The sequence below is a fragment of the Trachypithecus francoisi genome, unplaced genomic scaffold, assembly GCF_009764315.1.
Source record: "Trachypithecus francoisi isolate TF-2019V2 unplaced genomic scaffold, Tfra_2.0 Lachesis_group12, whole genome shotgun sequence".
In the NCBI taxonomy this organism is placed as follows: domain Eukaryota; kingdom Metazoa; phylum Chordata; class Mammalia; order Primates; family Cercopithecidae; genus Trachypithecus; species Trachypithecus francoisi.
The window spans coordinates 48,773,406-48,798,206 of NW_022681457.1; the positions used below are offsets into that span (position 1 = coordinate 48,773,406).

At 40.0% G+C, this 24,801-nt stretch overlaps 1 protein-coding gene across 1 annotated transcript in view; it reads right to left on the reverse strand.

Moving 5' to 3' along the window:
* Positions 1–18,106: 18,106 nt before the first annotated feature.
* SELENOF (selenoprotein F) overlaps positions 18,107–24,801 on the reverse strand; it is a 45,453-nt gene continuing 38,758 nt past the window's right edge. Inside the window, exons 4-5 of the mRNA XM_033225485.1 lie at positions 23,664–23,713; positions 18,107–18,997 (exon numbers count right to left, since the gene is read on the reverse strand). Coding sequence (XP_033081376.1) covers positions 18,866–18,997; positions 23,664–23,713 — 182 coding nt within the window. The 3' untranslated portion in view covers positions 18,107–18,865. The remainder of the gene's footprint in view (positions 18,998–23,663; positions 23,714–24,801) is intronic.

The window sequence follows — 24,801 nt, forward strand, 5'->3', positions numbered from 1 at the left end:
ACAATACAAAGAAAGTTAAAACAGAATAAGAACAAAGGGTTGGCAATTAGGAGATGACTGGTAGCAAAGTTTCAGTGGTACAGTTGGGACAAAAACCAGACTGAAATCATGTTAAGCAATATGAGAGGTTCAAATAGGACTAATAACTAGTGTAATTTTGACCATAAAGTCACAATTCAGAGTTGGAATCCAACCCTCCCACTGATATGTAGCAATCATCACCAAGTTAATGCATTTCCAGAAAACATAAACTTTCAGTGATGAATCTTAGCTACATTGTCATACTGACTCAGGTTGATAGAAGGATCTTAATGGGGTCACTGGGGAATATAAACGAGATGCCAAGTAGAAAACATGTTAATGTCTTGGCACAAGGAAGCCCGAGGTGTTCTAGAAGCCGCTAATGCATTTTACATGATTGCTTAATTTCAGGAAATCCTGACTCACTGCCCCTATAGGGTAAGAAGCAAAGGCTGGTCTCAATTTACAATCCTACACACCAGTTTTGAGTAGACCTTAGATTATTCCCAGCAGCAATATGTCTGTTCAGTGCCTGTTTAAATTTGAAAATGTTTTGGTATATGTATATTTTATTTTCTTTGAGAAAAATCAGGCTTTATTTGGAATGTTCTGAAAACCACTGTGACTAAATGGGTAAGGTAACGCCACCTCGCTTAACTTTTGAATGGATGTGGAGTGCCATCATCAAATCTACAGTCAGACCACTGAGCCCTTGAAAAATGGTCCAGGTGAAGCTTGAATAAAGAAAAATAAGAAGACAGAACTAGCTTGTTAGCATTGGGTGATGAAAGAAGCGGAATGCTACAAATAATGTCACTGAAAATGCACCCATTTTATTATTGAATGTTCCCAATAATGCATTCATAGTAGTTATTATGAACCCTACTTCATATAGGTGAATAACAGGAAAAGGAATAATTAGACAATTTAGCTAAAGTCACATGGTAAACCAGTGAAGATCCAGGGTTAGACTTCAAATAAGATCAGTGTCACTCCAGAGTTGTCCTCCATCTACTCCCTCTCCTACCTTCCTCAGCAATGATTCCAAACCTTCCTTACAAGCCCATCACACAACCCTTAGCTGCTCTCTCAAATCCTGATGAATGGCCTTGTGTCCCACATGGCTGAGAAAGCTGAGGTCCTTCCCTTTCTGTGTTATCTGGTTGTGCACACTCTTGCCCATCCTCATCTCTCGTCCCCCAGGCTCTCTTCCTTCCATGTGAAGCCAACCACCCAAGCATTTGACCCATTGCCTCTCCCACACACACTTTTTTTTTTTTTTTTTTTTGAGATGGAGTCTCTCCCTGTCACCCAGGCTGGAGTACAATGGTGCAATCTCGGCTCACTGCAACCTCCACCTCCCGGGTTCAATCAGTTCTCCTGCCTCAGCCTCCCAAGTAGCTGGGACTGCAGGTGCATGCCACTATGCCCAGCTACTTTTTGTATTTTTAGTTGAGAGGGGGTTTCACCATGTTGGCCAGGCTGGTCTTGAACTCCTGACCTCATGATCCGCTTACCTCGGCCTCCCAAAGTGCTGGGATTACAGGTGTGATCCACCGTGCCTGGCCTCCCACACACTTTTATTTCTCCTTCTTCACTGGTACCTTCCCCTCAGCTTATCAACATCTCAAGTTTTTCCCAGGTTAAAAAACTCTTCCTTTGATTGTCAAAGCCAGTCTGTCTGTTCCCTGTCTTATTCAAATTTATCCAGTTGTCTCTACTTCCCGCTTCCCCATTTCTTTTCAATTCACTTAGCTCACCACTGCCCTGAAATCTGGTTTCTTCTGAAGTGTGTCCCTCCACCCCATCCCAAAATTATATGTGGAAGTCCTAATTTCCAACACCTCAAAATGTGACTATATTGGGAGATAGGGTCTTTTTTATTTTATTTTATTTTTTTGAGACAGAGACTCACTGCGTTGCCAGGGTGGAGTGCAGTGGCACAATCTCAGCTCACTGCAACGTCCGCCCCTGGGGTTCAAGCGATTCTCCTGCCTCAGCCTCAAGAGTAGCTGGGACTACAGGCGTGCGCCACCATGCCCAGCTAATTTTTGTATTTTTAGTAGAGACAGGGTTTCACCATGTTGGCCAGAATGGTCTTGATCTCTTGACCTTGTGATCTGCCCACGCTGGCCTCCCAAAGTGCTGGGATTACAGGCGTAAGCCACTGTGCCCCGCTGAGATAGGATCTTTAAAGAGGTAATTAAGTTAAAATGAGTTCACCAGGGTAGGCCCTAATCCAATATGACTGGCGTCTTCATAGGAAGCGATTAGGACACAGATACATGCACACATGGACAACTGTGTAAGGCCATGTGAAGACACTGAGAGAAGATGGTTACCTGCATGTCAAGGAGAGAGGCCTCAGAGGAAACCAACACTGCTGGTACCTTAATCTCTGATGTCTAGCCTCCAGAACTGCGAGAATATAAATTCCTGTTGTTTAAGCCACCCAGTCTGTGGTACTTTGTTATGGCAGCACTGACAAACGAATCCAGGCAGTTTGAAAGAGTTCTTACTAAGATCACCAATGACCTTCCAATTGTAAAAATCTAATGAACATATTTTCAGTCCTTCTTCTGCTGGAATTTTCTTCTGTATGTGACATGAAAGACCAATGTACTGGTGTCCCTGAAACTCTTTTGGGCTTCTTCATAACCTTTTATTTGTTTCCTTTCTTTTCCACGGGTTCTTCTTTCCTTCTCAGACATTGACGTTCTCCTGGATCCAGTGCTACACTACTGCTCTTAACATTCTTCTCTAGGATGATCTCATCCTTTCTTATGGTTTTAATATAGCGGACTCAGAAATTGGAAGGGAGGCTCTAAAATTAGTGTGTAAGGCAAAAATATTGCATGTAAATTTACCCTTGAAAATTCCTTAGAAAAGTACTTAGAATTAGACATAGTACAACAAAGTGGCTTACCTGTTAGCGACGTGAGGAACTGAGATGAAATGAGGGAAGAGACTCACATTTTCCATTGCAAACTCACTTTGGTGCACATGCTGAGTGGGGAAATTATTCTATTTAATTTGTTTTTCTCTCTTTCCATTTTGCCATCTGTGTTTGATTGAATTTGCACAGGTTAAATGTATGTGTGATGAATTACATTCTACTGGCATACTTGCTTATCCTAAACTTCTCTCTCAGACCTTCTTCTGAGCTTCAAACACATACAGTAACTTACACCTGAACGTCTCCCCTTGGAAATCTCAGACTTCATAAGCTCAAATTCAAAAAAGACGCCTTCATTTCTCCCTTAACTGGCCCTTTGTCCTGAATTCTCAGTGTGAGCATCCATGAATCAGTTAAGTCATCCATGATGTTTCCCTTTTCCTCCTCATCGAAAAAAAGAGATTGCAAATAGATCTGTGGGCCATCAAGTTTGGCTTCCATTGAAAGAATTTAAATTTGTTGCCACTATTTAAAAATGAGGATGTTTTGCATTTTTAAATGCCAAATTCTAGATTCTTTTGAAAAACTAGAGTATTTGGTAACATTGGACCCACACTCCAGTATACAGCCAAGGTCAGCCACAAGAGAGAAGCAGCAGCTATCTTTTATTTTTTTCTTTTTTTTTGAGATGGAGTTTTGCTTTGTCACCCAGGCTGCAGTGCAGTGGTGCGATCTCGGCTCACTGCAAACTCCACCTCCTGGGTTCAAGCGATTCTCCCACTTCAGCCTCCCAAGTTGCTGGGATTACAGATGTGCACCACCATACCTGGCTAATTTTTGTATGTTTTAGTAGAGATGGGGTTTCACCATGTTGACCAGTTGGTCTCAAACCCCGGACCTCAAGTGGTCCACCTGCCTTAGCCTTCCAAAGTGCTAGGATTAAAGGCGTGAGCCACCACACCCAGCTGCAGCTGTCTTCTTTAGGTGGGGTATGCCCTGTACATCTGTCACTACTTACAGTCTTTTCTTGTGTCTCTGCACTTGTTTATGTTACCTGACTGGTAACATAAAGAAATGAATTGGGTATGCTCGACTGTAATGTGCTATGTCCGGTCAATAATGGAATGTACTATGTACGTTAATGGAATCATCGGATTAGTTGGTATTCCGATGGGTGGAACCAGTGCTTTGGAAGTTTGAGTGATATGTGTTACAGTTGTTTCGTTTAAGGGAATGTTCTTGCTTGTAAGCAATTTAGAACTCCCAATATACTTTCATATTTATCTTCTCCTTTCAGTCCTTACTGATATCCTGCCCCATCTCCATCACTGCTTTCTTGGGCTACTGAAATAGCCTCCAAACTGGTCCTTCTTCCAATTCATCTGCAGCAAAACCCATTTAAAATACATATCTGATCATGCCACAATGCCACATACTTGCTTGGGAGCCTTCAGTATCTCTCTTCCTACAATGGTGTTTTTCAAAGTATGGTCTAAGGACTTTCTTTTTCTTTTTTTTTGAGACAGAGTCTCCCTCTGTCACCCAGGCTGGAGTTCAGTGGCGCCATCTCGGCTCACTGCAAGCTCCGCCTCCTGGGTTCACGCCATTCTCCTGCCTCAGCCTCCCTAGTAGCTGGGACTACAGGTGCCCGCCACCACACCTGGCTAATTTTTTTTTGTATTTTTAGTAGAGATGGGGTTTCCTCTTGTTAGCCAGGATGGTCTCGATCTCCTGACCTTGCGATCTGCCAGTCTCGGCCTCCCAAAGTGCTGGGATTACAGGTGTGAGCCACCGTGCCCGGCCAATCTAAGGACTTTCTATATTGCGATTACCTATGGTGCTTGGACAAATGCAGATTACTGTGTGCAACCCAGACCTACTGAACTAGAAGCTCTGGGATTAGGGCCTCAGATTCTGTACTTTTAGTAACTTTACAGGGAATACTAATATACTCTAAATTTTGAGACCTACTGATCTACTGAGTAAAGCCCTAGCTTCTTAATATGCATTGATGAGTTCCTGAGAATTCCCTTTTAAATTTAAGCCATAATTTAAACATATTAAATTTTGTCTTATAAAGAAAACATGTGATGTGTTACTCGATAAATAATCCCTTAAAAATGTAGTTCTTTTAAAATTTTTTAGAAAGTGTGGGTGACATGATCTTAATATAGGACAGACTCTAATATCAACAGCTGATAATTCACAGCAGTGGAAGAAGGGTACATTGAGAAGGTCAAAATCCAAATAAATCTTTCAACTCATACTTGTAGAAATCTTAGAGGGCTTCCCCTGGACAAGAGCACACAGCTCCAATATACCCAGTGGTCATGAGAAAAATCAACAAACTGCCAAATATTAAAAAGAAAGGACAGAGGGTCAACCTTTACAGATGACTGGCACCATGAAGTGTAAGATGCAGAGGCAAATTTAGATCCCATTCCAGGACAAGGCACAGGGAGGGAAGAAATAAAAGTCAATTGCCAATGGAAGAAACCACATGGAATTAAAAGAATCCCCAACTGTTGGTACCCTTTTCTCCTGATCATGGCTACTTACAGGTACCATAGTTCTAGGCACAGTCATATCACAATGGAAACCTGAAGATGCCACTTGCTTTGCTCTTGGTAGTGATCTATTGAAAATGAACCCGGGAGGTGGAGGTTGCGGTGAGCGAAGAACGTGCCAGTGCACTCCAGCCTGGGCAATAAGAGCGAAACTCAGTCTCAAAAAAAAAAACAAACAAAAAACCAAAAACCAAAACCACAACAACAACAACAACAAAAAAACAACTGAGAACAAATCCTTTAGCGTTCTCAAATACACCCACTTAAGAACTGAGGTGTTAGATTATGTTTTTTTCCCCCAGTTTACAAGTAACTAAGTAATATCAGACAGGATAAAATATCTGGCTACACTGAGGACAAATGATAGCCATCACTTCCTCCTGTTCCAACAGACAAATAACTCTGTTGAAAAAAATTACCTTAATTTGACAAGAGGTATTTCTTCCAGAGCTATGCTGATTTATTACTTGATAACTTTTCCACTTCTGTTTGCAAATCCATTACAAAACATATTTTCCCCACTCTTGTTCTGCCTTTCAGAAACTTTTGAACCAGTCAACATCATTGTTTATACTCAAAAGATACAGTTTTTTTTTTTTTTTTAATCTGTTAGTCTCCTCTTGTAAACAGTGTTGGGTGACTCATTTAATCAGCTTTGCAGGTACATACTATGTACAGCTAAATGTAAACATAATCCCATACATTACTGCAAATGAGGACACCACCACCATGTTGGCAATGGCACTTTGGCTAGGTGGCTATGAGGAGGAGACTGTCAAAATTTTGTTCAGTATCACAGACTGATTGTGTTAGTCCATTCTTGGGTTGCTGCAAATAAATACCTGAGACTGGGTAATTTATAAAGAAGCTTAATTGGCTCATGGTTCTGCAGGCTGTACAGGAAGCATGATTCTGGCATCTGCTTGGCTTCTGGGCAGGCTTTAGGAAGCTTGTAATTGTGGTGGAAGGTGAAGCAGGAGGAGGCACTTCACATGGCCAGGAGTAGGAGGAAGGGAGAGAGGCGGGAGATGCTACGTGCATTTTTTTTTTTTTTCTTGAGCCAGGGTCTTGCTCTGTTGACCAGGCTGGAATGGAAGTGGTGCAATCTTGGTTCACTGCAGCCTTGACATGTGGGCTCAAGTGATCCTCTCACCTCAGCCTCCAGAGTAGCTGGGACCACAGTCTTGCACCACAACGTCTGGCTATTTTTTTGTATTTTTGGTAGAGATGAGGTTTTGCCATGTTGCCCAGGCTGGTCTTGAACCCCTGGACTCAGGCAATCCACCTGCTGCTGCCTCCAAAAATGCCGGGATTACAGGCTTGTGCCACCATGCCCGGCTGCTACACACTTTTAAACAACCAGATCTCATGATAACTCACTCAGTATCATCAGAACAGCACCAAGGGGATGGTGCTAAACCATTCATGAGAATTTGTCCCCATGATCTAATCATCTCCCACCATGCCCCATCTCCAACACTGGGAATTACAATTGAACATGAGATTTAAGTGGGGACAAAGTCCCAAACCCTATCGCTGATAACCTCTGAACATAGGTTGTATACAGAGCCTCTAACAGTCTAGATTTACATTGATCTTTTCCTTGCAAATTTTTATAAGTTCAAGTTAATCATTAATGCACAGAATATACAAAAGGCGAATTCATGTTCTCTAGAGAAACAGAGCCAACAGAATCTCTCTATTTTTTTCCATATCTAAATACATTTTAAGATTTTTTTTTCTATTTTAAATAATTGGTTCATGCAATTGTGGGGATTGGGAAGTTTGAAGTCTGTATTATAGTCCAGCAGGCTGGAAATGCAGTTAGGAGCTGATGTAGCAGTTTTGAGTCTGAAATCTGGAGGGAGGGCCAGCAAGCTGGAAACTCAAGCAGGGTTTCTGTGTTGTAGTCTTGAGGCAGAATTCTTTCTACTTTGGGAAAGCTCAGTCTTTATCCTTAAGGTCTTCAACTGATTGGATGAGGCCTACGTTATAGTGGTAAACTGCTTTTATAAATGTTAATCATGTCTAAAAAGTACCTTCACAGCAACATCTACATTAGTGTTTGACCAACAGTTGGGTACTGTTGGTACCCAACTGCTGGCCTAGCCACGGTAACACTTCACAAGAGGGAATGTCAAACTATTTAAAACAAATCACTGGACTCATGAATATGATGCTCATTTACACCACCTACAGATGAGGAGACCAGATATACAGAATTATTGACTTGTGTAGGGAGGGGAGTGGGCAGGTATCCTATACTAGTTCTACTTTAAGGTTGACAGGGTCTTGTGTGAAGACAAGTTAGAGATGTTTATATAGCATTGGAGTTTTTTTTTTTTTTCTGAGATGGAGTTTCGCTCTTGTCGCCCAGGATGGAGTGCAGTGGTACGATCTCGGTTCACTGCAACCTCTACCTCCTAGGTTCAAATGATTCTCCTGCCTCAGCCTCCCAAGTAGCTGGGATTTCAAGTGCCTGCCACCACCCCTGGCTAATTTTTTTTTTTTAGATGGAGTCTCATTCTGTCGCCTAGGCCAGAGTGCAGTGGTGTGGTCTCGGCTCACTGCAAGCTCCGCCTCCCGGGTTCACACCATTCTCCTGCCTCAGCCTCCCGAGCAGCTGGGACTACAGGCGCCCGCGACCACGCCCGGCTAATTTTTTTGTATTTTTGTAGAGACAAGGTTTCACTGTGTTAGCCAGGATAGTCTTTATCTCCTGACCTCATGATCCACCCGCCTCGGCCTCCCAAAGTGCTGGGATTACATGTGTGAGACTCTGTGCCGGGCCCCGGCTAATTTTTTGTATTTTTAGTAGAGATGGGGTTTTGCCATGTTGGACAGGCTGGTCTCGAACTCCTGACTTCAGGTGATCTGCCTGCCTCGGCCTCCCAAAGTGCTGGGATCACAGGCATGAGCCACTGCGCCCGGCCTGGAAAGTACCTTACGAAGCTGATGAAGTTGCTTTGCTCTAATTAGAAATCTAGGAGGCCAAAAAAAAAAAAAAAAAAAAATTATAGGCAGCAAGTTCTTGTTTTCAGTTAATCACTGATGTGCCTGACCAATGGATGTCACTCAGAATTTCTCAAACAGTCCTAAAAGCAAGTCTGAAATGAAAAAAATGCCCCTTAAGGCAAAATAAACGTGTATATATATATATATGGCACCCAAATTCACTGAGCTGTAGATGAGTAGGTGTTGAAGTTTTCAAACACGGCTCTAAGATTTTTTTGACACCCCTCCATTCAGTCTATGTCCTCTTCTCCTGAGTCTGGCCTTTGTGACTGCTTGACCCATAGAAGATGGTAGAAGTAACACTGTGCCATTTCTGGGCCTAGGCCTTAAGAAATTGGCAGTTTTCACTTTCTGCCTCTTAGGATGCTTACTTTTGGAACCCAGTCACCATGCTGTGAGGAAGTCCAAGCTGCTTAATGAAAAGGAACCTACAGCCAGTGTCAGTGTCAGTGTCAGTTGTGTGAGTAATCCATCTTGGACAGGCATATGCTAGCCCCAGTTGAGCTACTCCAGCCAATCACAGATAAGGGCTCCTCACTGAGCCCTGCCCAAATTAGATTTGTAATGCAAATAAATAATTGCTTTTTAAATTTTTGAGACAGGGTCTCATTGTGTTGCAGAGTCTGGAATGCAGTTGTGTGCTTATGGCTCACTGCAGCCTCAACCTTCTGGGCTCAAGTGATCCTCCCCACCTCAGCCTCCCGAGTAGCTGGGACTACAGATATGAAACACCAAAACCAGCTAATTTTTTATTTTTTGTAGGGGGGGGGTCTCACTGTGTTGCCCAGTCTGCTTTTGAATTCCTGGGCTCAAGCAATCCTCTCACCTTGGCCTCCCAAAGTGCTGGGATTACAGGTGTGAGCCAATGTCCAACCTTTTGGCTTCTCTGGGCCACACTGGAAGAACTGTCTTGGGCCACACATAAAATATGTCTAATACATAAAATAGTCTAACAATAGTTAATGAGCAAAAAAAAAAAAAAAAAAAAAAAGCAAAAAAACTCATAATGTTTTAAGAAACTATGAATTTATGTTGGGTTGCATTCAAAGCCATCCTGGGCCACAGGTTGGACAGCTTCTTTTATTTATTTGTATTTATTTATTTATTTGAGACGGAGTTTCACTCTTGTCACCTAGGCTGGAGTGCAATGGTGTGATCTCGACTCACTGCAACTTCCACCTCCCGGGTTCAAGTGATTCTCCTGCCTCAGCCTCCCAAGTAGCTGGGATTATAGGCAGGCACCACCATGCCTGGCTAATTTTTGTATTTTTAGTAGACACAGGGTTTCACCATGTTGGCCAGGCTAGTCTCGAACTCCTGACCTCAGGTGATCCATCCCCCTCAGCCTCCCAAAGTGCTAGGATTATAGGTATGAGCCACCGCGCCCTGCCACAAACTTGTTTTAAACCATCAGGTTTAAGGGTGTTTCTTAATGCAGCAATAGAAACTAGACCAGAAGTGGCTTGACTGGGCTCTGGGCTGTGCCTGTGCAGGGTAAAAGGTTGATAGAGTGGATAGGCAAGGGACAGAGCTGGACAAGATTTCATTCTACGTGGAGAAGAACTGAATCCTATATTGTTGGGCTAAAATAAAGAGATATGGACTTAAAGAAGACAAGTTATTCAGGCTGGGTGTGGTGGCTCACACCTGTAACAATCCCAGCACTTTGGTTGGCCGAGGCGGGTGGATCACCTGAGGTCGGGAGTTGGAAACCGGCTTGGCCAACATGGCAAAACTCTACTAAAAATACAAAAAATTAGCCAGGCGTGGTGGCAGGCGCCTGTAATCCCAGCTACTTGGGAGGCTGAGGCAGAAGAATTGCTTGAACCCAGGGCAGGGAAGTTGCAGTGAGCTGAGATCGCTTCGTTGCACTCCAGCTTGGCAACACAGCGAGACTCTGTCTTAAAAAGAAAAAAAAGAAGACGACGAGTTAGTCATTGTTCATAGGAGAAGGTTAGGCAGGAAAATGTAGAAATCACATCAGTTTGAGCTATAGGTCAGTATCCAGACATTCAAGTTAGAAGTAGAAACACAATTCAGGCCAGGAGAATAGATTTTAAAATCCAGTATGGCAAATAGGGTAGTCTACATGGACACATGAGGATTCATGATCTGGGAGATCAGGCAACAGGAATCAGGGAGTTAGGTCAAGTCTGAATGCAGGAAGAGGTAAGACCAGCCCCAAGAACCCTTTGTATTAGTTACAGTGGGGATGGGGACAGAAAGAGTGAAGATCTTAGATAAGAATCAAATTATTCCAAGAAAGGAGCTCCATGGTCTTTCAATGGGCCTAGAATTGAGATTAGTATTTAGTTCAAAGATGAGGGTGGGGGTAGTGGTAGAATCAATGACCAAGTATGGTGTGAACTAATAGGTACTTACCATTAGTTAACATAACTAGTGAATAAAGATCCTTTAAGCATATTTGAGCATATTAAAATGAACACTGGGATCTCAAAAAATTTAAAATTTATGCTTAGGTTTGTCTTTTTTTTTTTTTTTCCTCAAAGTAAGCTGATGAGTATTTTTAAAAAGAAAATTGTAGGCCGGGTGCGGTGGCTCACGCCTGTAATCCCAGCACTTTGGGAGGCCAAGGCGCACGAGGCTGAGTTCCAGACCAGCCTGACGGATATGGTGAAACTCTGTTTCTACTAAAACTACAAAAACTAGCCAGGCGTGGTGGCGCATGCCTGTAGTCCCACCTACTCAAGAGGCTGAGGCAGAAGAATCGCTTGAACCTGGGAGGCAGAGGTTGCAGTGAGCTGAGATGAGCCATTGTAACTCCAGCCTGGGTGACAGAGTGAGACTCTATCTCAAAAAAAAAAAAAAAAAAAAAAAAAAAAAAAAATAAAATAAAATAAATGAATAAATAAATAAATAAATAAAATAAAAAAGGCAAATTGTAGCTGGAAAGGTAGTGGGGAAGTGGTGGTTGGAGAATTGGGAAGGGTTAATGGGTACGAAAAAAATAGAATAAGACCTAGTATTCGCTAGCACAGCAGGGTGACTACTGTAAAAAGTAATTTATTAATTTATTAATTAATTATTATTATTATTTTTGAGGTGGAGTCTTGCTCTGTCACCCAGGCTGGAGTGCAGTGGCACCATTTCAGCTCACTGCAATCTCCACCCATCGGGTTCACGCCATTCTCCTGCCTCAGCCTCCCAAGTAGCTGGGACTACAGGCGCCTGCCACCACGCTCGGCTAATTTTTTGTATTTTAGTAGAGATGCAGTTTCCCCGTGTTAGCCAGGATGGTCTTGATCTCCTGAACTCGTGATCCGCCTGCCTTGGCCTCCCAAAGTGCTGGGATTACAGGCGTAAGCCACGGCGCCTGGCCAAAAATAATTATTGTACATTTAGAAAGAACTAAGAGTGTAATTGGGTTGTAAAGGATAAATGCTTAACGTGATGTATTGGGTGAAACCCTGCCCCCCAATATTTATCATGGGTTCTTTTCTATTTCCTAGGCAGGTTCCATGATGCTCCCTGAGCCGTAAAACCAGCAAGTTTTTATTAGCAATTTTCAAAAGGGGAGGGAGTGCATGAATAGGGTATGGGTCACAGAGATCACATACTTCACAAGGTAATAAAATATCACAGGACCAGGCACGGTGGTTCACGCCTGTAATCCCAGCACTTTGGGAGGCCGAGGCAGGCGGTTCAGTAGGTCCAGAGATCGAGACCATCCTGGCTAACATGGTGAAACCCTGTTTCTACTAAAAATAGAAAAAAATTAGCTGGGCACGGTGGTGGGTGCCTATAGTCCCAGCTACTCGGGAGGCTGAGGCAGGAAAATGGTGGGAACCTGGGAGGCGGAGCTTGCAGTGAGCCAAGATCGTGCCACTGCACTCCAGCCTGGGCAACAGAGCGAGACTCCATCTCAAAAAAAAATAAAAATAAAAAAAAATTACAAAGCAAGTGGAGGCAGGGTGAGATCACAGGACCACAGGATGGGGCGAAATTAAAATTGCTAATGAAGTTTCAGCACGCATTGTCATTGATAACATCTTATCAGGAGACAGGGTTTGAGAGCAGACAACCTGTCTGACCAAAATTTATTAGGTGGGAATTTCCTCATCCTAATAAGCCTGGGAACGCTAGAGGAGACCAGGGCTTATTTCATCCCTTCGGCTTCGACCGTAAAAGGCGGCCACCTTAAGGGGGCCGTCTATAGACCTACCCTCAGGGTACATTGTCTTTCTCAGGGATGTTCCTTGCTGAGAAAAAGAATTCAGCAATATTTCTCCTATTTGCATTTGAAAGAAGAGAATTATGGTTCTGCTCCATCTGGCTCACCGGCAGTTAGTTCAAGGTTACCTCCCTTGTTCCCTGAACATCGCTGTTATCCTGTTCTTTCTTCAAGATGCCCAGATTTCATATTGTTCAAACACACATGCTCTACAATTTGTGCAGTTAACGCAATCATCACAGGGTCTTGAGGCGACATATATCCTCCTCGGCTAACAAAGATGACGGGATTAAGAGATTAAAGACAGGCATAGGAAATCACGAGGGTATTGACTGGGGAAGTGGTAAGTGTCCATAAAATCTTCACAATTTATGTTCAGAGACTGCAGTAAAGACAGGCGTTAAGACATTATAAAAGTATTAATTTTGGGGAACTAATAAATGTCCATGAAATCTTCAAAATTTATGTTCTTCTGCCATGGCTTCAGCTGGTCCCTTGGTTCAGGGTCCCTGACTTCCCACAACAGTGATGGATACCCTATTTACCCTGGTGTAATTGCATGCCTGTATCAAAGTATCTCATGTAATCCATAAATATATACACCTACTATGTACCCACAAAAATGAAAAGCAAATTGTATACTAGAAGCTCCTAAAGAGGTAATTGGTCATTAATGAAAGCACTAGATAAAGCACTTTGTGTTTGCATAGGCATAACTGAGTATCTGCTGATTGTTCAAGACCTTTAGAGTTGATCTTATTAGATTCTGTCATTCCCCTGCTTAAGGTTTTTTCCATTCTGGTTTTATTCTAAAAGTAACTTAGTATACAGCTAAATTCTCAAGATGGGATGAACCGTATCCTCTTTGCTCACCTTTTCAATCTCGTTTTCCTACCACTCTTCCCCTGGCTCACTAGGTTCCAGACATGTTGCCCTTCTTTCAGGTATGTGGAAGTGTTAGACTTCCTCCTAAGTCAGGGTCATTGCACAGGCTCCTCCCTGACTGGAAGGCATTTCAGTTTACTTTTTCCCTGGATGGCTTCTGTTCATCTTTTAGGCCTGTTTAAATGTTACACCCTTAGACATCTCTAAACTCACTTGTGCCCCCTTTGTAATTATCTCCTAGTAACTTTTCTTCATTGCTTTTCATGTAACTGTAACTGTGTACTTGCGCTTCAGTTGTTCAGTGGGTTGCCCCTCCCATTACAATACGACCTCTACCAGATGTGAGGACATAATGGATTTTTTCAAGACTGAAGCTCGGGAACAGGAAAATGAGTTAAAATCCAATAAAGCGAGAGAAGGCAGAAGAGGCAAATTGAGATAATTAAAAATACCTTTCAAAGAAATGCAGTCTCACAACCTTTTGGGGGAGGCAAATTGCTTTATTACATCTAAATGGTCCCAGATGATAAGATTGTAAAATAATAAGTATTTTCTTTATGAGTGATCAAGAAACCCTAGAATGTGCAGAAGTTGGAGCTCTCATACATTGCTGGTGGGAATGCAAAATGGTGTAGCCACTTTGGAAAAGTTTGGTAGTTTCTCAAAAAGCTAAACAGCATAACTCAGTAATTCCAATCCTAGGTATGTAAGAGAAATGAAAACATTTGCACACAAAAGTTGTACATGAAAGAGTATAGCTGCATTCATAATAGCAAAAACAAAAAAATCCCTAAATGTCTACCAAATAAATAAAATGTGGTATATCCATACAAAGGAATAATGTTCAACTATAAAAAGGAATGAAGTATATGTTATACTGTGGATGAGTCCTGAAGACATGCTAAATGAAAGAGCCAGACAAAAGGCCTAAGTGATTAATTCATTTATATGAACTGTGCATGATAGGGACATCTAGACAGAAAGCAGATTAGTGGTTGCCTAGTGCTGGGGAAGTAGGTGTGAGGGTGAGCACTAATAGGCATAGGGTTTTTGGGGGGGGATAAAATGTTCTAAATTTAAACTGTGGTGATGGTTGCACAATTCTGAATATACAGTTTGAGCATTCCTAATCTGAAAATTTGAAATCCAAAGTGCTCCTAAATCTGAAACTTTTTGAGCACTGACATGACACTCAAGGGAAATGCTCACTACAGCATTTGATTTTTGGATGAGGAATGTTCAACTGGTAATGCAAGTATCTCCAAATCTGAAATTCTAAACACTTCTGATCCCAAGCATTTCGGATCAGGGATACTCAACCTGTCTTAAAAAGTCATTGACTTGTACACTCCAAATGGGTGAACTTTTTATGTGAATTGTATCTCAATAAAAATGTTTAAAAAGATGGTAAGGTGTGGTGGCTCAAGCCTGTAATCCTAGCACTATGGGAGGCCAAGGCGGGCAGATCACCTGAGGTCAGGAGTTCGAGACCAGCCTGGCCAACATGGTGAAACCCTGTCTCTACTAAAAATACAAAAATTAGCCAGGCATGGTGGCAGGCATCTGTAATCCCAGCTATTTGGGAGGCTGAGGCAGGGGAATCGCTTGAACCCAGGAGGCGGAGGTGCAGTGAGCTGAGATTGTGCCATTGCACTCCAGCCTGTGCGACAAGAGCAAGACTTTGTCTCAGAAAAAAACAAAAAGAAAACGAAACAAAGTTACAGATGACTCTTGTTACCTATGGTCAAGTCCTTGGAGCCAATGAATTAGTGAATGCTGAATCACTGCTTCCAGGAAAAATACAGAGGTTCCTGGGAACCTCTCATCACTGATTTCCATCCATCAATCAACATTGTTTTTATGTTGTTTCTGTTTAAAGACATATTTTATATTAATATATTGAAATTGAATGGCCAATAGTACTATAACTCCTGCCTGAATAAAGCTATCTGGAACACATATTTTTTCTGGAAGCTCTTCCTGTACTCAGAATACCAGATAGCACTTTATTACTAAGCTTGGGGGTCATTTTAAACAGTAAAACCACCAACAAAAAGCACAAAAACGTGAAATATGTGGCACTAAATACTGTTAAAAGGACACTCATTTGTAGTGAGAGTTGAAACAATGGTGTTACCTTGTTCGACCTCAGCTGGGAACATGTAGGTCGGGCACTCAAATATTTGGATGCTCTGTGCATACTGTGAATCACTATGGAAGTGCCGTATTATGGGGTTAGAAATGCATTTTAGCAAACAGGTGAATTCAAAAAAGGAATCTGTGAAACATGAGGATAAAGTATATGATAAAAACCATTTCTACCAATTTTTTTTTTTTTTTAAGTTCTGAATTTCAAGGTCTAAACTTCAACTTCTTCATACAGCCGGATAGATAAAATACAGTATTTGAGATACATGCTTCAGGACTGGGTAAAAGGAAAAGTCTGTTTTAGAGACTTTAATCCTTAGTTTTATTCCTTCAGTATTTCTACATAACCATGTTTCAGGCTGATTCCTGAGTCAAGGGACAGTTCAAAGGTTAAAGTGTTGTTTACATTTCATCAGCAAAAGTCTATTTTGAATTTTTGATCACAAATGCAGGACCTATCCTCCCCAAAGAGAGTCCTCTGCCACAACAGGGTTTAATTAAAAGGCACTTTAATTTTCAGATACTTACATCTGATATGTAAATATACTTGTATCTGAACTCTCTATATAAGTATATATCTGGAATAAGTTGCTCATATCTGGAATCTGTACTCTTACTTCCCATGTATTTGTAGATGTTTTCATATACTAGCTACTCTGCCAATTTTAACGTCTAAAGTTTTGCAGTATTTGCTTTCAAAATTTTTTTTATTAATTTTACTTTAAGAATGGCTTTCAAGCCTCAACTCCTCTTAAAACAGACATCAGTTCTTGCTCATAGTTCCTTGTAAGAGGCTTTTGCCAAATTCAGAAATTTAGAGATAATTTAACTGTGTTAGGTTATAAGTAACACAATTTTGGCAGGGGGAGCAGTCATAAATATCAAATGACTATTACACATCGTGTTTGTGAATATGAATAAGCTTAATCAAATGTCTGATTTTGGCTACAAAACCGTACTTTTTGGATCAGTATTTATACCCTTTTATTGGTAGTCAGCAGTTTTGTTTCTTTAAAAAGATGTTCTTTGATTGGTGACAAACAATTGGAATTGGCTGATTAACTTGAACTTCCCAATTAAAACAGTGGGGTTTTGGTAGAGACTCTTATTCATCAGCTTGAGAACTTGGAAGCACTAAGATACTGTGGGGCTCTTCAGCCTCTTTAATCTCTCATAATAACTTGAATACAATAGACTTTTTAGGCCTCTCTTCACTTAAAAAAAAAAAAAAACTCAATGCCAGATATTCATTCAACTAGCTCTTCCTGCCTAGAAACCAGTCCAATTAGTTCTCTATGCTAATCACAGAAGTTTTGAAGTTTCATTCTTCAGTCCCACTATTGTTTTGTATGTGGTGGCAACTCCTCTCTTGCTGTTTTTTCCACTGTCTGTAACTGGCTTATTCTTCCTCTTGTTCTGAACTAGTAATAACCAGTGGGGATTGGTGGCACATTTAAGCAGGGCCTTGTACTATCAAAACGATGGTCCTCTCCATTGCTATAGGTGATCAAAAGTGGACCACAGTCTGCCAGGATTTCTTGGCTTTAAAAATATATTTCTTAATTTTCAGAATTATATAACACAAACCGCTAGTAAAGATCTCTATTAAAAATAAATACTTTATAGGCCAGGCTCGGTGGCTCATGCCTGTAATCCCAGCACTTTGGGAGCCCAGGTGGGAGGATCACCTGAGGTCAGGAGTTCAAGACCAGCCTGATCAACATAGAGAAACCCCGTCTCTACTAAAAATACAAAATTAGCTGGGCGTGGTGGTGCATGCCTGTAATCCCAGCTACTCGCAAAGCTAAGGCAGAAGAATCACTTGAACCCGGGAGGCGGAGGTTGCGGCCAGCTGAGATCATGCCATTGCACTCCAGCCTGGGCAACAAGAACAAAACTCCGTCTCAATACATACATACTTTACAAACATTCTCTGAGAGAGCTGCCTTTATAGATTTCCAACTATCTTTCATTAAAAAAAATTTAATTCAAAATCAACAGTTAGGGAAGTTTCTAGATTATTAAGAATTTATCCTGAGGTAAAGCCGACAGAATAGAATATCAGACCAATTTGATACATCTTATGAAGAAGTCACTTTGAACCAGACAGAAGGTTAAGCAAAGAAAAATAATAATATAAAAATTCTATATCATTAAGAGATATTCCTTAAATAACATACCAATGAAAATGTGTTCATAAATGAAAAAACTTTGAAAAATAAAATCAGACAAATATAAAGCACTATTACCAACAATAAGATGTTTTAAGTTTTAAATATTACAGCCATTTTTATATTTTGGCTTAAAAAAGGGCTTATATAAAAAAATGCATTGAAAAACATAATTTTTACACATGAAAGAACAAACCAGAAGAATTCCAAATTCAGATAGATTTTTAAAACTTTTTATTTATATTTTGGTCTTACAAATGATCACTTTTAAATGGACTTTTCTGTAAGAATGTAAAACTCAAAAATTTGCCAAGTATGTATCTGATCCACACAAATCCTTAGGAAGGTTTTCTGTGTAGTCTTCATTAACGCAAATCTTTGTGAATGTTTCACCCTTACTGTAGGATCTTGAATATGTTTTACAATAATGAAGTTACAAAGTTTTTATGCAGTGCATTCATTATAAACTATAAATAACATTTGTATTAAAAAGAAAGCTGCATAATACAAAAATAGGAGAGACTCTGAGGAGCAGGCAATCTGTTGAGGCTCAGTATATCTTATTTGCTTTGTAGTCTGCTGTCATTTCTTTCAAAGAGCACATAGCACATGAGGCATAGTAATCATCTGTCTTGTTAACCTCTCTAATTTAAAAATCTGTTGTTCGTAAAACTGGACCAATTATCACAAACTATCATTTGCATAATTAACCACAAGTCTGTTACAAAGCATTTTGTTAGTGGTATCAACAAATGCAGGAGGATGGAAATTTATAAAAAATGGGTTTTGTTAAGCTTGCCAACTCCTTAGATATCATGGACTATACTGCCATTTCACGATTTAATTAGATGTTTAATGCCTCAAGTAAAAGACTGATCAATGGAAGCAAGCAAAACTAAAGTATTTTGTAGGTGCTGTAATATTTCATTTGATAAGGTAACAAAAGGATAGGACAAAATTTAAGCAAGATTTATATGCGTTCCAACTTTTCACTCAGGAATTCTTCTACACTGTCTGTGTTCCATTTGAGAATGCTTAGTTCTTCAGCAATGTTCCCATTGTCATCCAAAAGCTTTAATACAGGGTCTGAACCACGGACATACTAAAAAAAGAGGGACATCATAATTACTTTCTGTTCAGAAAGAGCCTTCGCAGCCTCAACTAAGACAAAGCAATTCAATTCAGTTTAAATTAAGTAATTAAAAAAAAGCTTTTAGACATGACAATAAACAAGTCTTAAAGGAAATCTTTAAGGAGAAGAGTTTTACAGGATTTCGGAAAAAAAGGAGAATTTAAAAAATCATTAATTAATTCATTCATTCATGAGAAAGGGTCTTGCTCTGTCGCCCAGGCTGCAGTGTGGCACAATCTCAGCTCACTGCAACCTCCAGAGACCTCCTGATTTCAAGCGATCCTCCCACCTCAGCCTCCCTAGGACTACAGGCACGTGAAATTATTTTACTTTTAAAGAGAAAAATGTATATTAGTAGCAAGACAGTTTATTTGGGATTTGAGCTTATTATTGAAACTAACAAATATGTAATGCCCCCATGATACTCTCAAATGAATTTAAAACTGGATGGAGGCAGACAAGTTCAAAATAATTGAGAAAATGATGGTATAAGAGCAATGTTTTAAAGTAGGCTGTGCATATAAATTTTCAGACACAGAAGCAATCACACACTGGATCATACATTTTCCTTGGCGTAACAAATCTAATGATTTTAGTCGTAATCAGTTTAGAATTAGGCTGGGTTCCCGAAACTTCAAATCCATTAGTTGGGTCCGATATTTCTCCAGAGAGCTCTGAGAAATTCTAATTCTGGGTAAATGTGACAACAGCCATTCATTAAGAGATCAAATAATTCAATTTTAAATTAAGTAGCATGGGATAACTAAAAATGTAGTTATGTAGTTCAGCAGTGATGACAGAGTTCTTAGAACTTCTTTCCAGAAATATGCTTCAGTTTATCTAGGGTATTCTGGGGTTGTGAACTCCAAAGATGGAGACTAGCTCTGATGTGATTATAACACTTGGTATATTCCCAACCCACTTGTGGAGTTTAGAAAAACAGGCCATCCAGGCTAATGAATCAATATAACATTACTACTTAAATATTTTGGTCAGGTTTTTTTTTTTTCTGAGACAGAGTTTCGCTCTTTGCCCACGCTGGAGTGCAATGGCGCCATCTCAGCTCACTGCCACCTCTGCCTCCTGGGTTCAAGCAATTCTCCTGCCTCTGCCTCCCGAGTAGCTGGGATTACAGGCCCCTGCCACCACAACCAGCTAATTTTTGTATTTTTAGTAGAGATGGGGTTTCACCACGTTGGCCAGCTTGGCCTCAAACTCCTGACCTCAGGTTATCTGCCCACCTTGGCCTCCCAAAGTGCTGGGATTACATAGGTGTGAGCCACTGCACCCGGCTGGTCATTACTTCTTAAGTTAAAGATTTTTTTTCTTTTTTGCTTGGATTTGAGATCCCAATATTAAAAAACTTATGCCGGGCGCGGTGGCTCACGCCTGTAATCCCAGCCCTTTGGGAGGCCAAGCCGGGCGGATCATAAGGTCAGGAGATCGAGACCATCCTGGCTAACACAGTGAAACCCCGTCTCTACTAAAAATACAAAAAAGTAGCTGGGCGTGGTGGCGGGCATCTGTAGTCCCAGCTGCTTGGGAGGCTGAGGCAGGAGAATGGTGTGAACCCAGGAGGTGGAGCTTGCAGTGAGCAGAGATCATGCCACTGCATTCCAGCCTGGGTGACAGAGCGAGACTCCGTCTCAAAAAACAAACAAACAAAAAACTTACTATAATCCCAAAAGGAAATAAGAAATTAGATATAGTTGTAAAAATCCTCAACAAAATATTAGCAGTCAAATCCAGCAATGTGTATAATGAATTATATGTCACTATCAGTTGCAAAACACCTATCTGATAAAAAACTTGTATTCAAAATATACAAAGAACTCTTAAAGTTCAGCTTACCAAAAAACAAAAAACAAAAAACCTCAAGTAAAAAGTAGGCAAAAAAACACAGACAGACAAACAGGACCACTCAAACTTAAAAACTGCAGTGCATCAAATGAAACAATGAACAGAATGAAAAGACAACCCAGAGAAGGGGAGAAAATATTTGCAAATCATATATATCTGATAAAGGTTTAATATCCAGAATAGACGGAACCTCCACAACTTAACAACAACTACCAAAACCCAATTATAAAATGGGCAAAGGACTTGAATAAACAATGTTCCAAAGAAGATAAACGAATGGTCAACAAAATGTTCAACACCATTTATTTTAAGAAAAATGCAAATCAAAGCCACGAGATAGTACGTCATACCTATTAGGATGGCTACTATCAAAAAGCAGAAAATAACAAGTGTTGACAAGGACACAGAGATATTGGAACACTTGTGCCCTGTTGGTGGGACTGTAAAATGGTGAAGTCATTATAGAAAACAGCATAGAGGTTCCTCAAAAAATTAAAAACAGAATTACCATATGATCCTGCAATTCCGCTTCTTGGAATATAGACTCAAAAGAACTAAGAAAAGGGCCTTGAAGAGGTATTTGCACACCCAAATGTCATAAAAGCATTATTTACAATAGCCAAGGGATAGAAGCAACTCAAATGTCCACTGATGGATGCATGGATAAAGAAAATGTGAGCTGGGCACAGTGGCTCACGCCTGTAAATCCCCGTTCTTTGGGAGGCTGAGGCAGGAGGATCGCCTAAGCCCAGGAATACAAGACCAGCTTAGGCAACATAGCAAGACCCCATCACTATAAAAAATAAAAAAAAATTTAGCTGGTCATGTTGGTGTGTACCTGTGGTCCCAGCATCTTGGGAGGCTGAGGTGGTAGGATCGCTTGAGCCTCAGAGGGTGAGGATGCAGTGAGCTGTTATCACATCACTGTCCTCCAGCCTAGGTGACAGAATAAGACCTTGTCCAAAAAAAAAAAGTGTGTATGTATGTGTGTGTGCGCATGTGTGTAGTGGAATACTATACATTCTTAAAAAGGAAGGAAATCCTGTCACATAGTACAACATGGATGAACCTTGATCCACATAAATCAGTCATAAAAGGACAAATACTCCACTCATAGTATCTGAAATAGTCAAAACTATAGAAACAGAAAACAGGTAGTTGTCAACGGCTGGCAGGAGGGCGGGGGGGGGTTGGTGGGCACAGAAAGATAAAATTAAGTGTTTAATGGGTGTAGAGTTTCAGTTTCACAAGATGAAAAAGTTATAGAGACCTCTTACACAACAATGTGAAAATACTTAATACTGGACTGTAGTATACTTAAAAATGGTTAAGACTGTACATTTAATATTTTTTATCACAATTTAAAAAAAGAGAGCAAAAGATCTGAACAGACATCTCACCAAAGACACACAGATGGCAATAAACACATGAAAAGATATGCAAATCATGTATCATTAGGGCACTGCAAATTAAAACAATAATAAAATACCACCACATACTTATTAGAACAACTAAAATCCAGAACAGTGACAAAACCTAAAGCTGGTGAGGATGTGGACCTCTTAATCACTGCTAGGGCAAATGCAACCTGATGTCATCACTTTGGAAGACAGTTTTGCAGTTTCTCACAAAGTTAAACAATCTTAACTGTATGATCCAGCAATTGCACTCATAGTTATTTACCTCAATGAGCTGAAAACTTCTGTGTACACAGAAATTACACAAAAATATTTATATTAGCTTTACTCAAAATTGCCCAGAATTGGAAGCAACCAAGATGTCATTCCACAGGTGAATGGCAAAACTGGTATAACAGAGTAATATTCAGTAATAAGAAGCCAATCTGAAAAGGCTACATATTGTATGGCTCCAAATATGTAACAATCTGGAAAAGGCAAAATTATAGAGATAATAAAAAAATCAGTGGTGGCCTAACGCAGTGGCTCACACCTGTAATATTACCCAGCACTTTGGGAGGCTGAGGCGGGTGATTCACTTGAGGTCAGAAGTTTGAGACCAGCCTGGCCAACATGGCAAAACCCCATCTCTCCTAAAAATACAAAAAAATTAGCTGGGCATGGAGACACGCTCCAGTAATAAAGCTACTCAGGAGGCTGAGACGTGAGAATTGCTTGAACCCAGGAGGCGGAGGTTGCAGTGAACCAAGACGGTGCCACTGCACTCCAGCCTGGGCGACAGAGCAAGACTTCATCTCAAAAAAAAAAAAAAAAAAAAAAAAAAAAAAAAAAAAAAGAGAAAGAAAATCAGTGGTTGCCAGAGGGTGGGGAAGAGGGAGAGAAATGACCTGAAAGTGTGAAGCATTGGAGATTTCTTAGGGTGGTGAAACTATTCTGTATGATACTGTAATGGTAGATATGTAATATGCATTTGGCAAAACTATAATTACATAACGCAAAGAATGAATGCTAATGTGAACTATTAAACTTAATTAATATATCAATATTGATTCATTAATTGTAACAAATGTACTATACCAATGCAAGATGTTATAATGGGAAAACTGAAGGTGGGGGTGGGGGCCAGGGAGTGTATGGGAATACTCTTTCCTTTGCGTTCAAATTTTCATAAACCTAAAACTGCTCTAAAAAATAAAGTTTATTAAAAAAAATTATTTTTCAGTGAAATTAAAAATTTAAATTGATACATAATATCTGTACATGTTTATGGGGAAAATCATTTATTCAAATATCTACTTTAATTATAAAATAAAGAAATTAAGGCTGGAAAAAAGAGATTTCCATTACAATCACCTTACCTTGATTTGTAGTCCTCTGAACAATTTGGGTTTATCACTCCTAACGAAAGCTTATAAAAAAAGAAAAAGATTCAATAGTTCACTTCCAAATCCAAGCTAGCTAAAAAGATTAATATAAAAGTGGAAATAAACTTAACAAATCAAGCATTATATCCTATATGAAAAAAACTAAGAAAATTTAAACATCTATGGATAAATGGAGAGAGATACCATATTCTCCAATATTTTAAGACATTAATTGTTTCAAATTAATAGAAATCCCAAATTCCAATAGGATTTTAAGGCTTGACAAAAATGATAGCTCAATTTTAAGAGTAAATGTGTAAGAATAGTCAGGGCAGTTTTTAAAAAGTAAGATATGGAAAGAGAATTTGTTTCACTGTTTATTAATACACTATGTGATACAGATACCATAACAGAGAAAAGAATAGAACAGGAAATTAAAAGAGATAAAAATGTCTGTGAGAATTTTTTAATGTGCTAAAGCTATCAAATCAGAGAGAGGGAGAGGGAAAAAGAGATATATGTTTGCCTGGCGGTGTGCATGAGTTATTCGATAAATACTTCTGAGAAAACTGCCAAACTGTTTAGAAAAAAATAATCACAGAACTAATAATCAGTCATGATAACTGCTAAAAAGGAGAGGTTAAAAATACTACCAAAGCCTACAGCACAGAGAAAAATATGGAATATAAAATTCTACTCCTAAGTATGACCCAAAAGGAAATGTTTTATAGATACACCTATGTAAAAATGGAAACATCAGGACAGCAAAACACCACCATAAGCAAATTAAAAAATGACAAACTGAAGAAAATTATCTCAAATATATAAAAGGGCTCTTACAAATAATTAAGAAAAAATACTATGTATAGCAATATGTACAAATATACAAATGGTCAATAAACATTTGAAATAAATGTTCAACTTCACGTATAATCGAAGAAATGCCCAAACAATGAGGTACTCAGAATTCAGAATTACAAAGATTAAAAAGAATACTAAAGGGTAGAGAGGAAACAGGGAGTGGGATTTTGCTGGGAATGAGCTATGGGAGGAATATAAATGGGCACATCCTTCCTGAAGGATACTCAGCAAAATCAACCACGAGTCTTAAAATGTACACAGTTGGTAAACC